Below are 17,255 nucleotides of genomic sequence, written 5' to 3' on the forward strand. Positions count from 1 at the left end.
CCCACAGCGGGGCAGGCCCGGCGCCACCGCACTCTCTCCACGCCCCCTCGCCCTCCTCCCTCCTAAAGAGGAGGAGAAGAGGAAGGAAGATGTTCCCCTGGGGGAAGCGTCCTTACCATGTGCCAAGCACGGTTCTGAGCGCTGGGGGAGATTCCAGCTGATCAGGCTGGAAACGGGCCTTGTTCCACCTGGGGCCCTTCCTCGCCTCTCTCTTAATAATAATAATAATGATATTTGCTAAGCACTCACTATGTGCCAAGCGCCATCCTAAGCACTGGGGGAGGTTCAAGATCATCAGGCTGGTAACGGGCCTTGTTCCACATGGGGCTCTTCCTCGCCTCTCTCTTAATAATAATAATAATTATGATTTTGCTAAGCACTTACTATGTGCCAAGCGCCGTTCTAAGCACTGGGGGAGATACAAGCGCATCAGGTGGGAAACGGGCCTTGTTCCATATGGGGCTCTTCCTCACCTCTCTCTTAATAATAATAATGATATTTGCTAAGCACTCACTATGTGCCAAGCGCCGTTCTAAGCACTGGGGGAGATACAAGATCATCAGCTTGGAAACGAGTCATGTTTCCACATGGGGCTCACAGCTTTTCCCTCTCTTCTCTCAATAATCATAATAATGATAATAATGGTATTTGCTAAGTGCTTACTATGTGCCAAGCACCATTTTAAGCACTGGGGGGAGGTTCAAGCTCATCAGGGTGGAAATGGGTCCTGTTCCACATGGGGCTCTTCATCTCCTCTCTCTTAATAATAATAATAATAATGATGATATGTGCTAAGCACTTACTATGTGTCAAGCGCCGTTCTAAGCGCTGGGGGAGATACAAGCTCATCAGGCTGGAAACGGGCCCTGTTCCATCTGGGGCTCAGAGCTTTTCCCTCTCCTCTCTCTTAATAATAATCAGAAGAATAATTATGGTATTTGCTAAGAGCTTACTATGTGACAAGCACCATTTTAAGTGCTCTGGAAGATACAAGCTCATCAGGCTGGAAACAGGCCCTGTTCCACATGGGGCTCACAGCTTTTCTCTCTTCTCTCTCTTAATGATAATAATAATAATAATTCTTATGGTATTTGCTAAGAGCATTCTATGTGACAAGCACCATTTTAAGCACTGGAGCAGGTTCAAGCTCATCAGGCTGGAAACGGGCCCTGTTCCACATGGGGCTCTTTCTCTCCTCTCTCTTTATAATAATAATTATGGTATTTGCTAAGCACTTACTATGTGCCAAGCACTACTCTAAGCACTGGGGGAGATACAAGCTCATCAGGCTAGAAACCAGCCCTGTTCCACATGGGGCTCTTCCTCCTCTCTCTTAATAATAATAATAATAATTATGGTATTTGCTAAGCATTCACTATGTGCCAAGCACCATTCTAGGCGCTGGGGGAGATTCAAGGTCATCAGGCAGGAAACGGGCCTTGTTCCACATGGGGCTCTTCCTCTCCTCTCTCTTAATAATAATAATAATAATGATATTTGCTAAGCACTTACCATGTGCCAAGCGCCGTTCTAAGCATTGGGAGAGATTCAAGCTCATCAGGCGGGAAACGGGTCTTGTTCCACATGGGGCTCTACCTCGCCTCTCTTTTAATAATAACAATAACAATAATAATAATAATAATGATATTTGCTAAGCACTTACTATGTGCCAAGCACCATTCTAAGCACTGGGGGAGATTCAAGCTCCTCAGGCTAGAAACAGGGCCTTGTTCCACATGGGGCTCTTCCTCTCCTCTCTCTTAATAATAATAATGATAATTATGGTATTTGCTAAGCACTTACTATGTACCAAGTGCCGTTCTAAGTGCTGGGGGAGATACAAGCTCATCAGGCTGGAAATAGACCCTGTTTCATATGGGGCTCTTCCTCTACTCTCTTTTAATAATAATAATGATAATTATGGTATTTGCTAAGCACTCACTATGTGCCAAACACCGTTCTAAGCACTGGGGGAGATTCAGGGTCATCAGGCAGGAAACGGGCCTTGTTCCACATGGGGCTCTTCCTCGCCTCTCTTTTAATAATAACAATAACAATAATAATAATAATGATATTTGCTAAGCACTTACCATGTGCCAAGCGCCGTTCTAAGCATTGGGAGAGATTCAAGCTCATCAGGCGGGAAACGGGTCTTGTTCCACATGGGGCTCTACCTCGCCTCTCTTTTAATAATAACAATAACAATAATAATAATAATAATGATATTTGCTAAGCACTTACTATGTGCCAAGCACCATTCTAAGCACTGGGGGAGATTCAAGCTCCTCAGGCTAGAAACAGGGCCTTGTTCCACATGGGGCTCTTCCTCTCCTCTCTCTTAATAATAATAATGATAATTATGGTATTTGCTAAGCACTTACTATGTACCAAGTGCCGTTCTAAGTGCTGGGGGAGATACAAGCTCATCAGGCTGGAAATAGACCCTGTTTCATATGGGGCTCTTCCTCTACTCTCTTTTAATAATAATAATGATAATTATGGTATTTGCTAAGCACTCACTATGTGCCAAACACCGTTCTAAGCACTGGGGGAGATTCAGGGTCATCAGGCAGGAAACGGGCCTTGTTCCACATGGGGCTCTTCCTCGCCTCTCTTTTAATAATAACAATAACAATAATAATAATAATGATATTAGCTAAGCACTTACTATGTGCCAAGCACCATTCTAAGCACTGGGGGAGATTCAAGCTCCTCAGGCCAGAAACAGGGCCTTGTTCCACATGGGGCTCTTCCTCTCCTCTCTCTTAATAATAATAATGATAATTATGGTATTTGCTAAGCACTTACTATGTACCAAGTGCCGTTCTAAGTGCTGGGGGAGATACAAGCTCATCAGGCTGGAAATAGACCCTGTTTCATATGGGGCTCTTCCTCTACTCTCTTTTAATAATAATAATAATAATAATGTTGGTATTTGTTAAGCGCTCACTATGTGCCAAACACCGTTCTAAGCACTGGGGGAGATTCAAGCTCAACAGGCTGGAAATGGGCCCTGTTCCACATAGGGCTCTTCCTCTCCTCTCTCTTAATAATAATAATAATAATGATAATGATATTTGCTAAGCACTTACTATGTGCCAAGGGCCGTTCTAAGCGCTGGAGGAGATTCAAGCTCATCAGGCTGGAAACAGGCCCTGTTCCACATGGGGCTCTTCCTCTCCTCTCTCTTAATAATAATTATAATAATGATATTTGCTAAGCACTTACCATGTTCCAAGCACCGTTCTAAGCACAGGGAGAGATTCAAGCTCATCAGGCTGGAAATGGGCCCTGTTCCACATGGGGCTCTTCTTCGCCTCTCTCTTTATACTAATAATTATGGTATTTGCTAAGCACGCACTATGTGCCAAGTGCCATTCTAAGCACTGGGGGAGATACAAGATCATCATGCTGGAAAAGGCCCTATTCCACATGAGTCTCTTCCTCTCCTCTCTCTTAATAATAATAATAATTATGGTGTTTGCTAAGAGCTTACATGTGCCAAGCACCGTTATAAGCGCTGGGGGAGAGTCAAGCTCATCAGGTGGGAAACAGGCCTTGTTCCACATGGAGTTCTTCCTCTCCTCTCTTAATAATAATGACAATTATGGTATTTGCTAAGCACTTACTATGTGCTAAGTGCTGTTCTAAGCGCTAGGGGAGATACAAGCTCATCAGGCTGGAAACAGGCCCTGTTGCATATGGGGCTCAAAGTTTTTCCTCTCCTCTCTCTTAATAATAATAATAATAATAATAATGGTATTTGCTAAGAGCTTACTATGGGCTAAGCACCCGGGGAGATACAAGCTAATGAGGCTGGAAACAGGCCCTGTCCCATATGGGGCTCACAGCTTTTCCCTCTCCTCTCTCTTAATAATAATAATAATTATAATAGTAATAAATAATGGTATTTGCTAAGAGCTTCCTATGTGCCAAGCACCCTACTAAGAGCTAAGGTAGATACAAACTAATGAGGCTGGAAACAGGTCCTGTCCCACATGGGGCTCACAGGTCTTTCCTCTCCTTTCTCTTAATAATAATAATTATAATAATATTTGCTAAGCGCTTACTATAATAATAATAATGTTGGTATTTGTTAAGCGCTTACTATGTGCAGAGCACTGTTCTAAGCGCTGGGGTGCATTCAGGGTAATCAGGTTGTCCCCCGTGGGGCTCACAATTAATCCCCATTTTACAGATGAGGTAGCTGAGGCACAGAGAAGTTAAGTGACTTGCCCTCAGTCACACAGCTGACAAGTGGCCGAGCAGGGATTCGAACCCAAGCACCGTTCTAAGATCTGGGGGAGATACAAGCTCATCAGGCTGGAAACAGGCCCTGTTCCATATGGGGCTCAAAGCTTTTCCCTCTCCTCTCTCTTAAGAATAATAATAATAATACTTATAGTATTTGCTAAGAGCTTCCTAGGTCCCAAGCACCCTTCTAAGAGCTGGGGTAGATACAAGCTAATGAGGCTGGAAACAGGCCCTGTCCCACTTGGGGCTCACAGCTCTTTCCTCTCCTTTCTCTTAATAATAATAACAATGATAATAATGACATTCGCTAAGCGCTTACTCTGTGCCAAGTGCCATTCTAAGCACTGGGGGAGAAAAGGCTCATCAGGCTGGAAACAAGCCCTGGCCCACATGGGGCTCAAAGCTCTTCCCTCTCCTCTCTCTTAATCATTCATTCATTCATTCAATAGTATTTATCGAGCGCTTACTATGTGCAGAGCACTGTACTAAGCTAATAATAGTAATAATTATGGTATTTGCTAAGAACTTACTATGCGCCAAGCATTGTTATAAGCACTGGGGTAGATACAAGCTCATGAGGTTGGAAACAGGTCCTGTCCCTCATGGGGCTCATAGCTCTTCCCTCTCTTCCCTCCCTCCCGGGCCCCCGTCTTACCTTCTCTCCCCTCCATTCACAGGGGGTCAACCATGGGCAGCATGGCCCAGTGGAAAGAGCCCAAGCTTGGGAGTCAGAGGTCGTGGGTTCTAATCCCGGCTCCGCCACTTGCCAGTCGTGTGACTTTGGGCAAGTCACTTAACTTCTCTGTGCCTCCGTGACCTCATCTGTAAAATGGGGATTAAAAGTGTGAGCCCTAGGTGGGACAACCTGATCATCTTGACTCCCCCAGTGCTTAGAACAGTGCTTTGCACATAGTAAGCGCTTAACAAATACCACAGTTTTCCCCCTTTGAGATAAAAGCTCGCGGGCATTAAATCAAGCTCAGTATCAATGTCATTTATAGAGTAATTAAACTGTGTAGAGCACAAAGGCTTGGGAAAGTACGGTTCTGTAGAGTAGAACTATAGCATTACCTATAAGACTATAAGCTCCCTCTGGACAAAGAATGTGCCCATTTATTGTTATTGTGTACCCTCCCAAGCGCTTAGGTACAGTGCTCTGTACACAATAAGTGTTCAATACAATTGAATGAATGCAGGAATGTGAATACAATTTGACTGTACTGAACACTCACTATGTGCAGAGCACTATACTACACGCTTGGGAGAGTACCCTGTAACAATAAGCAGATATATTCCCTGCCCACAAAGAGCTTACAGGGTAAAGGTTTGGGCCTAGTGGAAGGAACATATGCCTGGGAGTCAGAAGGCTTAATAAAAAATAATAATTGTATTTAAGTGCTTACTGTTTGCCAAGCATTGTACAGTGTTAGGAAAGGCCCAAGATAATCAGGTTGGACACAATCCCTGTCCCACACAGGGTTCATAGTTAAAGAACCCTGAATTATTAACCCGGTTCCTGTCACCTACCTGCTGTGTAACACCTCTGTGACTCAGTTTCCTCATCTATAAAATGAGGACTAAATACCTATTCTCCCTAATCCCTTAGACTGTCAGCCTCATGGAAGCAGCATGGCTCAGTGGAAAGAGCACAGGCTTGGGAGTCAGAGGTCATGGGTTCTAATTCCGGCTCCACCACTTGTCAGCTGTGTGACTATGGGCAAGTCACTTAACTTCTCTGGGCCTCAGTTCCCTCATCTGTAAAATGAGGATTAAGACTGTGAGCCTCACGTGGGACAACCCAATTAACCTGTATCTACCCCAGCGATTAGAAGAGTGCTCTGCACATAATAAGTGCTTAACAAATACCAACATTATTATTATTGTTATGTGGGAAAGTAACTGTGGCCGACCTGATTATTTTGTATCTACTCCAGTGCCTAGTAGAGTGCTTCTCATATAGTAAGCACTATCCCACCACAGTGATTATTATTTATCCTCTTAACTGTGGGTATCCCTCAAGGCTCTGGTCTGGTTTGTTAAGCACTTATTATGTGCCAGGCACTGTTCTAAGCACTGGGGCAGTTTTATGGTAAACAGGTTGAACAGATTCTAAGCACTGGGGTAGTTACACCGTAAACAGGTTGAACAGAATCTGTGTTCCACATTAATCCCCATTTTACAGGTGAGGGAACTGAGGCACAGAGAAGTAAAGTGATTTGCCCAAGGTCACACAGCAGACAAATGGTGGAGATAGGGACTGGAGCCCAGATCCTTCTGACTCAAAGGCCCATTCTCTATCCACTAGGCCACGCTGCTAAAATCGAGAAATTAGACAAAGTAAGAGTCAGTGAAAGAGACCGAGAGGGGTTGGCCAGAGAAAAATAGGAGAACCAGGAGAAAACTGGTAGGAAAACCAAGGTCAGGCGGTATTACCTGAATAAGGGAGTGGTCCGGAATTGAATACAGCCAAAAGGTCCGGAAGACTTGGGTCGTGTGAATCCATTTGGAATTGGCAAAAATGATCTCATTGGTGACCTTGGGGAGAGCGGTCTCAATGCAGCGGAGAGGTGGGCTGAGAAAACCACATTGCAGGTTGGTTCCCATTACCAAGGACCCTAGAGGAACATTCTGCCACCTAAAACCCCTTGGAGGGAAAGGGTTGGACTGTATGAATCAAATGAAGAACCAGATTATTAAAAACCTTCTAGATTCTAGGGGCCACTTGTTTTTGTGTAAAATGTAAATACGCAAGGGAAGCTCTTTCAGGCTGGTGCATCCTAGACTGTGTGGAGATTTCTGGATCCTGAGGACACCACTATTACTGTTTGTATGATTTACTATTTTTAATAACCATAGGGCTGAGGGGATACAACGCTGTAGAGACAAACATGAAATAGCCTGGAAATGTAGGGAGTCACACAACTTTGGCTGATTTTTCCCCTAGGGCACAAATTGATATATCTTTAGCTTAAAACACTTTTTGAATGTTCATGGGCATTATTTGATTATAGGACTTAATAAGAATGTTCTGATTTAAAGATTCCTGGGTGGATTATTAGGAACTGTGCATAAACTGTTAAGTAAAACAATCAGATTCTTAGGAACTGTGCATAAGCTGTTAAGTAAAACAATCAGGAATACTTCGCTCAAATTGAACTATTTATATGCTATCAAAGCATTTTTAGTTCATTGTGGCTGATTTTTTGGTTTTATTTCAGAGCTTCTTAACCGTTATGCTCATTTTTTCTTTCAGAGTTAATAGCCAACTGCATTCTGAAATTTTGTTAATGAAAATCTCTACTGTAATAAAAAGCAGAAAAAATGAAAACCGCCATAAAATTTATATATGTAAATCCCTGGGGTCTAGAATTTATGAATTGCTTTTAGGGCTTAAAAACCATGACAACAGATGTTGCATCCCTCTGTATTTAGGGATCAGATTCAACACCCGAGAATTACAGCTTGCAATTTCATATTAGTTGAGTAATGCTTTTAAGTCTCTGAAGACACGAGCTACCAACTCTTATGTTATACTCTTCCAAATGCTTAGTTCAGTGTTCTGCACACAGTAAGCGCTCAATAGATACATTTGATTGGTAGAGTAGAGATTCATCACCTCTGAATGTACAAAGGGAAAATAGCAACAACAGCCGATATTTTCAGAAAGATGACTCAGCGGTGCCTTTTTATACTTGACATAGTGAGGAACCTTCCTTCCACTCCCCCAGTGTAACAGAGAGGCAGTGTGGCCCAGTGGAAAGAGCTCGGGCTTGGGAATTAGAGGTCGTGGGTTCTAATCTTGGCTCCACCACTTGTCTGCTGTGTGGCCTTGGGCAAGTAACTTAACTTCTCTGTGCCTTAGTTACCTCATCTGTAAAAATGGGGATTAAAAAATGTGAGCCCCATCAGGGACAATCTGATTCCCCTGTATCTACCCCAGCGCTTAGAACAGTGCTCTGCACATAGTAAGCACTTAACAAATACCATAATAATAATTATTATTAAAATGGAGACCAAGACTGTGAGCCCCACGTGGGACAACCCGATTACCTTGTATCTACCCCATCGCTTAGAACAGTGCTCGGCACATAGTAAGCTCTTAACAGATGCCATCATCATCATCATCATCATCAACTGATGGCTCTTTTAAAGCATTTTTTTTGGTGCCATGTTCATGATCTCACTACCACCTCAATCCACAAAGTGCATACTTCAACAAGAATACACTTAGCACTTTTACTATGTTTAGTATCAAATGCACATTTGATATTCACCCCACCCTCAATCCCACAGCACTTATGTACTTATCTGTCAATTATAAACTATAAATTATATTTACGTCTGCCTCTCTAGCCCGTAAGCCTGTTATGGGTAGGGAACCTGACCGTTAATTCTTTTGCACTGTATTCTCCCAAGCACTTGCTACAGCGCTTGGCACCTAGTAAGCACTCAATAAATGAACTGATGGACTGAGCTAAAAACAATTCATAAATTCTAGACGCCAGGGATTTTCACATATAAATTTTATGGCAGTTTCCTTTATTTCTACTTTTTAATACAGTGAGGATTTTCATTAACAAGATTTCAAAATGGAGTTGGCTATTAACTCTGAAAGAAAAATGCACAGAATGGTTAAGAAGCACTGAAATAAAACCAAAAAAATCAGCCATAATGAACTAAAAATGCTTTGAAAGCATATAAATAGTTCAATTTGGGGGATGAGTTCCTGATTGTTTTACTTAACAGTATATGCACGATTCCTAATAATCTACCCAGGAGTCATTAAATCAGAACATTCTTATTACAATACAGAGTTGATAGACCTGTTCCCTGCCTGCAAGGAACTGATGTAGTCAATTCGTCACGGTCTTCCAGTGCACGGAGAGTTCAACGGCTCCAAAACTGCAAACTGGGAATGGTTTGTCTTGTCTTATGCTTTCGAATCATCTCCGACCCATAGCGACGCCATGGCCACATCTCACCCTCCACACCCGATCTCCATCTGCAAATTGTTTCGGAAGTGTGTCCGTAGAATTTTCTTGGTAAAAATATGGAAGTGGTTACCATTGCCTCCTTCGTTACCATTGCCTCCTTCCACGCAGTAAACCTGAGTCTCCGCCCTCGATTCTCTCCCGTGCCTCTGTTGCCCAGCACTGGTAAGTTTTGACTTGTAGCAGATTGCCCTCCACTCGCTAGCCACTGGCCAAGCTAGGAATGGAATGGGTAGGCCTCCGCTTGACTCTCCCTCCCATAGCTGAGACTGATAGAGAACTGGAAACTCTCCAGGTGTGACCCTTGGTGCGGGGGAGCGACGGGACTGTTAATCTCCTGGAAAATCTGGCTGACCAGTAGAGGAGACACTCTAGAAGTCACACTTTGTGATTTCATTCATTCAATCGTATTTATTGAGCGCTTACTATGTGCAGAGCACTGTACTAAGCGCTTGAAATGTACATTTCTGCAACAGATAGAGACAATCCCTGCCCAATAGCGGGCTCATAGTCTAAAGAGGGGAGACAGCAAAGCAAAACAGAACAAAACAAGTAGTCGATGCTTCCCTAGTATTGTTCTCTCCAAAGCATTTAGTACGCAGAGTAAGCAGTCATTAACAGTGCTTGGCACATAATAAGCGTTTAACAAATACCATCATCATCATTATTATTAAATACCAATGATTGATTATTGCTACTAACTGGCAGAAGTGCTCACTGGAGGTGGGTTTTAGGGACCTTTGCACCAGCTCCTCATCCTGAGGAAGGCCGAGCTGTTCAGGTTTCCCGCCTAACAAATGTCACTATTATCACAATTATCTTTAGCAAAAGACGGTTGACATTTCCGTGAGAGAAGCTATATTCTTTTTGAAGGTCCCATCTTTCCCCATGGCTGGCAGAGCTCCCTTGCCGGTAAGGCCTTCCAGGCAGACCCCACCCGTCTCCGATACCCCTCAGGATTAGGTTCGGATTCTGATGGCAGGCGCTTTGAAAGCGGCTTGGGAGTCACAAACAACTTCACCGATTGGCCTGAAATCTGAGCCGAGAGACGGGAGAGTAGCGAAACCTCAAGAGCTCCGCAGTCTGATGGGGAACTCGGCGATGAGCCTCAGGAGGTGCCAATCTAATCAATCGATTGATGGTATTTATCAGGAGCTCAGCAAGGGTTTATTGATTGTATTTATCAACAGCATGCAGAGCACTGTACTGAGTCGTTGGGAGAACACAGGGCAGCAGTCGGTAGACACGATCCCTGCCCTCCAGGAGCAGATAGTCTACTACTGTTATTACAACAATCAGTGGCATTTATTGAGTGCTTACTAGGTGCAGAGCACTGTACTGAGCGCTTGGGAAAGTAAAACAGAATTAGCAGCCACATTCCCTGTCCAAGCGAGGAGTCTGAGAAGCAACATGGTGAAGTGGATAGAGCACAGGGCTGGGAGTCAGAAGGTCATGGGGTTCTAATTCCGGCTCTGACGCTTATCTGCTGTGTGACCTTGGGCAAGTCACTCACTTCTCTGTGCCTCAGTTATCTCATCTGTAGAATGGGGATTGAGACGACGAGCCCCGCATGGGATGGGGATCGTGTCCAACTCGACTCAGAGAAGCAGCATGGCTCAGTGGAAAGAGCACGGGCTTTGGAGTCAGAGGACATGAGTTTGAATCCCAGCTCTGCCATGTGTCAGCTGTGTGACTGTGGGCAAGTCACTTAACTTCTCTGTGCCTCAGTAACCTCATCTGTAAAATGGGGATTAAGACTGTGAGCCCCACATGGGACAACCTGATTCCCCTGTGTCTACCCCAGCGCTTAGAACAGTGCTCTGCACATAGTAAGCGCTTAACAAATACCAACATTATTAATTTGCTTGTACCCACCCCAGCATTTAGTATAATAGCTGGCACACAGTAAGTGCTTAACAAATACCATCATCATCATTATGAGGAACAAGCTGGAACCTCGCACGGGGCCATTCCACGTTTCCTAGTCAGTCGTGTTTACTGAATCCTTACTGTGTGCAGAGCACTGTTCTAAGTGCTCGGGAGAGGACAATATGACAACAGACACATTTCCTGCCACTGGTGGGAGGGCTCGGCTGGGATTTTTTTGCTCAGCCCGGTGTAGACGCTACGTAGGAGGGCTCCTCATGGGAAAAGGAAACAAGAAAAAGCACAGGTAGCTTGAGTTTGGATGATCTCCTTGTTTAGGACTACTTCATTCCTTTATGAAGGCTAATTTGAGAGGGATTTGGAAGAGCAACCAAAAAGATGAGCAGGTGCATTCAAGGAGAACTTTTATTGTCAACTCCCATCCACAAAACAATTCAATATTACAATGTTTTATAAAAATATGACGTTTTAGGCCACCATCATTAATGTTTAAAAAGTGTTGTGCTGAAGTGTTTTCTGTCACCTTTTATTTTTGTCTGGGGCGAGTCCCTCGTTTTAGATTTTAGAGATGAAAAGCTGTTGAAAAAAATCCTTAAATTATAAAGTATTTTTTTTCAGGCAAGTTTTAAAATACACAATTATTTAAAACAAATACACATTAAGTTAGTGTTTTATTTATTTACTATACAAATGTTATTACAAGGAACTGCTCCATTCAGTTAAAACCCAATGCATACCAGCATCATTTCCTGGCTTCCTTTTGCTGTGTAACAGTATTAGTACATAAACATATAACTGTGTTACCCATTTCAAAATGTTTAGAAAAATTACAATTCCATAGTTTACAGAAAGCCCTTTAAAAATCTGATGTCACAGGTTTAGAGACGTCTCGGGAAAGTAACACGATGGCACTGTTTTTAAAAAGATCCATGTGATGGAAGGAATTCAATACTAAGCAGGTAGTGTAAACATGAAAAATCCTAAATTTTAGTACCAGAACGATATTGCCGACCCGCATGATCGTCACGCCATATTTGGCTGACACGGCCTGGATTTCGGCAGAGCTACCACAGCAGGGAATTTAAAGTTCCATGATTAGTTCAGCAGATCTGTGGGAGCCGCAACCCTCGTGTCATCACGGCGGACCGAGCGGCATGACGCTATTGCTCGATATGTCTGGGTTAGATGCAGTGTGAGGTGTCGGGAATGCCAGCAAAGCCATGCGGTCACTATACTAGGTCAACTTTGAACAGCATGTCCTTCTCCTTGTAAAGCTTTCACATTTTCTTCCCCCGTCTTTCCTTTAAATACATCTTCCTCTCTGGGTGTTTGTCTTTTATAGTCAAGAAAAGCAAAAGTGCAATCATTCAGGTCCCTGAACTAGTGACGTTTTTACAGTTGTGGCACCCATCACCATTAGCACGTATTAAGCCACATCTCACAGTACCCCATCTCCTTTTTTGAAAACGCACTGTCTAAAGGCTGGCTTTTTCCAACTAAAGATTAAAGGGTTTCCCCTCTGATTGTACGGTATGGTTTCAAATCACACATTGTCAAACTTTTATCCACATAGGCTTATAAAATATTAGATCATTTTCTAGTTACTTAAATCTAATTTGAACTACTCGGAAAACATTAAAAATGAAAAATCTCTCATGCTACGTTCCAGTTTCATTAATACGAGTATTAACACAGTGCATTATGCTTTCTGATTCCACTACTGAGGTGTACCATTTAATCAAGTGTGGTACACCGTTTAGGAGTGTCTCTCTGTGGAAAAACCTGGCCTATCCCATGCAAGAGGAAACAAATCAAGGATGAGAAACATTTTCTCAAATGTGCTAAAAATGGAGAAAAAAAATCAGTGAACACGGGACATCTGACAGAACTGGAATGGAATTGTTTGGTCCCATCAATCTCCTCTGCTTTAAAACCGTCTGTAGTGTTATCTCTTGTAGTGTTTATTTCACTTGTGCGTTCCTCTCTCCCAGGTCTGCAAACAATTCTACACAATTGTCCCCTGACGGTGAAATGTTCAAAGTGAGCGAGGGAAATAAAGAAAGGGCAGGACTTAGAAACAATCGCCTGGTTGCAATTCACTGCCGTGCCAAAACTATTTCCATCAGTGAACTGTGCTCCACTTCCTTTGGACCCTGAAATAAATTGGAAACTGCATCATTGGTACTTTAAGGTTTAAACGCTTGAAAAGAGGTTTGTGCAACCATATCGGGAATTCCAGTTTGCCTTTGCATGCAGAGTGGTGAAGATTTTCTTCTTTTGATTCCTTTACACGAGTGAGGAACTCTACACAAGTTCTTTACATTTTGGCAGAGCTGCGCATGGTGTTGGCTTATAAATTGTCTCCGGGTTGATACTGTGGTTCTGTAGCAGTAAAGTAGTCTTCTAAGAAGGACTGAATATATTCAAATGTTGGTCTCTCATCGGGGTCCTTCTTCCAACAAAGCTTCATCAATTCATGGAGTGACTCTGGACAACCCTGAGGACAAGGCATCCTATATCCACGTTCTACTTGTTCTAGGACTTCCCGGTTCACCATCCCTAATGCAAAAGATCGAAAGGATCAGCAGTCGCTCTGAGAGAATGGACTTTCAAACTTTATTGGATCTCGAAAGCCCATTTATTAAACAGTTCCCGCCCTATTGGAAACCCAGTTCCCAAAGGTGCTCAGTCAATTTTAAGGTCTCTGAGTGACCGCTTGTATATCCAAATTCTTCAGTCTGTAAAACAAACATCCCTCAGGCACTTGAGCGATGTAATCAAACGCTGTTGACCTAATGTGTAGAAACATGAGAGGCCTAGAGAGAGTAGCGTGACCCAATAGAGCGTGGGCCTGGAAGTCAGAAGGACCTGTGTTACAATCCTGGCTCTGCCATATGTCTGCTGTGTGACCTCAGGCAGGTCACTTCACTTTTCTAGGTCTCAGTTCCCTCATCTGTAAAATGGGGGTGAAGACTGTGAGCCCCATGTGGGACAGGGACTGTGTCCAACCTGATCAACTTGTATCTCCTTCAGTGCTGAGTAGAGTGCCCCGGCTTGCTCTGCCTCTGCGTCATCTAAGCACCTCAATCTGTGACCTTTGGGTACTGGATATTCTTCCCAACCCCAGCCTCAAAGCACTTATAATAATAATAACAGTGGTAATTTGTTAAGCGCTATGTGCCGAGCACTGTAATAAGCACTGGGGTAGATACAGGGTAATCGGCTTGTCTCTCGTGAGGCTCACAGTCTTAATCCCCATTTTACAAATGAGGTAACTGAGGCACCAAGAAGTTAAGTGACTCGTCCAAAGTCACACAGCTGACAGGTGGCGGAGCCGGGATTAGAACCCATGACCTCTGACTCCTACACTTATGTATGTGTGGGACAACCTGATTACCCTGTATCTAACCCAGCGCTTAGAACAGTGCTCTGCACACAGTAAGTGCTTAACAAATACCAATATCATTCTTATTATTTTAACTGTATATTAACAATTCTTTATTCGTATTAAAGTCTGTCTCCTCCTCTGGACTGTAAGCTCGTTATGGGGAAGGAACGTGTCCGCTAATTCTGTTGTACTGTGCTTAGTGCATTGCTCTGCATATAGGTAGCGTTCAATAAATATGACTGATAGTGATATTCTTTTCTTGACATGTCAATAATATGTTGTGCATTCAGTATTCCTATAACATAGGGATTTTGCTCAGACAAGCCTTCCTTAAAGTAGATGCCCCTAGACTGACCCCACACGGGTATTCTGCTGTTTCTTCCCACATCGCACTGTGGGTCTATCATTCATTCATTCATTCAATAGTATTTATTGAGCGCTTACTATGTGCAGAGCACTTTACTAAGCGCTTGGAATGTACAATGTAACAGATAGAGACAGTCCCTGCCCAATGACGGGCTTACAGTCTAATTGGGGGAGACAGACAGAAACAACAGCAATAAATAGAATCGAGGGGATTTACATCTCATTAAAACAATAGCAATAAATAGAATCGAGGGGATGTACATCTCATTAAACTCAAGTTGTCAGAACGCCCCTAAATGCCGTGTTCTATTAAAACCATATAGTGAAACACAAGTGATGGGAGAGCTGAGTGTACTTAATCTTTCAAAGATGTTCTGAGTCTTCTATTTTTGTAATTTGATTTTGCAACATTTTCAAGAGATAGTTTTTAACTATTATTCTCATTTGAAATAGGAAAATTTAAGTGGAAGAAACTAAACTGTCCCAAGTTAAGGTCTTCAGCGACAGAGCCAATTCTAGACCTCAGGTCTCTAGAATCCAGCTCTGGCTTGGTTCTCTAAGCTAGTGTTCCCAGTCTTTAGTCATGAAAACCTGACTCAATTAGATGGGTTCCCCATTAGCTTTTACACCCCAATTTCACTGGTTCTTACTACGTCACAGGCACTGTTTGCTCACCTTCACATTTGTTTTCCCCTCACAAAAGCCCCAGGCCACACGTAGGAAAATACTGCAAGGAGATCAGAAGTACCTCATGGCCACAAGCTACTCTGAAGAGGGATTGTGAGAGACGATGATCATGGGGGCCAAGACAGAAGCATGGCCAGGTCTTTAGAGGGAAGAACGGGACAGAGTATGGGCGGGTAGGTACACAAACAAGGGCCAATAGAGCAAGAAGGAACGAGGACCTGAAGGACTCAGAGAGGGAAATTGCAACGTTTGGTCAGATCTCAAATGGATTTGAGAGGGAAAAGCATGAGAGCTACTCAGGATCAATAAAAGGCTTGTCTTGGTTTCTTTTCAGGCATTAAAGATGACAACATGACCTTTCTTTAAACTCCAATTTTGTTTAGAAGCTTGCAGTTGTTATAAAACAGAATACAATTTCAGTTGAAGAATCAATCATTCTTGGAGTCGAACATAATCATCAATTTGATATATCAAAGAAAGGTGGCAACAAAGGAAAGCGATTCAAGAAAGAGTAGCCACACTTTCTGAATAAGGAAGCCTTGCAGGACAGTGTACCAAAGCAGGGGTGATGTGCAGTTACAGAGCATTATCTACACATTTATTTTCAATTTTTTTGTGCCACTGAAAGGCTTCATTCATTTGAGTCAACAATTCCCAAAAGCCATAGTGGACAGGAATAAGTCTTAGTAGTTGGTAGCATTGATCACTCGGAGGGTGTTTACACTTCCAGGGGAAAGTGTTTATTTTAAAATTCTGTAAACTGCTGATGTGGAATTATTTTCCTCACTGAGTTGAACATGACAAATTTACCCCCACTCCAGTTACAACCATCAGAAAACAAGTCAGTGGTCATTAAAAGTGGAAATTCAAACCTCACGCCAAATCTTTCAAAAACCTTAGCCCCCATAATAAAATGCGTTTCCCCTGAGATGCAGGGAAAATCTCCTTGATTTAAATCTGGAAAATTATTTTAAAAATATAATCTGGAAGAGGCCAATTTTGGGGGAAGTTCTTGGGAATACCTGCTATGGAATATGGCCCTGGTTCACTTCACAAGGGTCCCACTGAATTTGGACTTGTCAGAATCAGAGGTTCCAATTTAACCTAAGCCCAAACCCTCACTTGATTCCACCCATTATTTCTTGATCCTCAACCGAACCTGGAAAACTATTCCAGAGCGAGGAGCGAGTAGTGTTTGAGGGGATTTTTCAAGTGGAAATATCTGCGTCGTGGATCTGGAGACCCAGACTTGAAGGATTCCAGGAAGAAGCTGGGAGGGAAGGGGCTGACCTAACAAAGTACCTGGGGATGAGTAGTAATAATAATAATTACTATTATTATTATTATGTTATTTGTTAAGTGCTTACCATGTGCCAAGCACTGTTCTAAGCACTGGGGTAGGTACAGGGTAATCGGGTTGTCCCACGTGAGGCTCACAGTCTGAATCACCATTTTACAGTTGAGGTAACTGAGGCACAGAGAAGTGAAGTGACTTGCCCAAGGCCACACAGCAGAGAAATGGCAGAGACTGGATTAGAACCCACGTCCTCTGACTCCCAGGTCCGTGGTCTTTCCACTAAGCCACGCTGCTTAGAGCCTCGTGCCACCTGGAAAGAGTTTCCAGAGCCATCGTTGGGGGGTCAGCCCTTTAACACCTCTGAAAAACCACTGGGCAGGGAGGG

The 17,255-nt window shown here is 43.2% G+C and overlaps 1 protein-coding gene across 1 annotated transcript in view; it reads right to left on the reverse strand.

Moving 5' to 3' along the window:
- Positions 1-11,519: 11,519 nt before the first annotated feature.
- YES1 (YES proto-oncogene 1, Src family tyrosine kinase) overlaps positions 11,520-17,255 on the reverse strand; it is an 86,309-nt gene continuing 80,573 nt past the window's right edge. The window contains exon 12 of the mRNA XM_029065500.1: positions 11,520-13,691. Coding sequence (XP_028921333.1) covers positions 13,483-13,691 — 209 coding nt within the window. The 3' untranslated portion in view covers positions 11,520-13,482. The remainder of the gene's footprint in view (positions 13,692-17,255) is intronic.

The sequence above is a fragment of the Ornithorhynchus anatinus genome, chromosome 5 (assembly GCF_004115215.2).
Source record: "Ornithorhynchus anatinus isolate Pmale09 chromosome 5, mOrnAna1.pri.v4, whole genome shotgun sequence".
In the NCBI taxonomy this organism is placed as follows: domain Eukaryota; kingdom Metazoa; phylum Chordata; class Mammalia; order Monotremata; family Ornithorhynchidae; genus Ornithorhynchus; species Ornithorhynchus anatinus.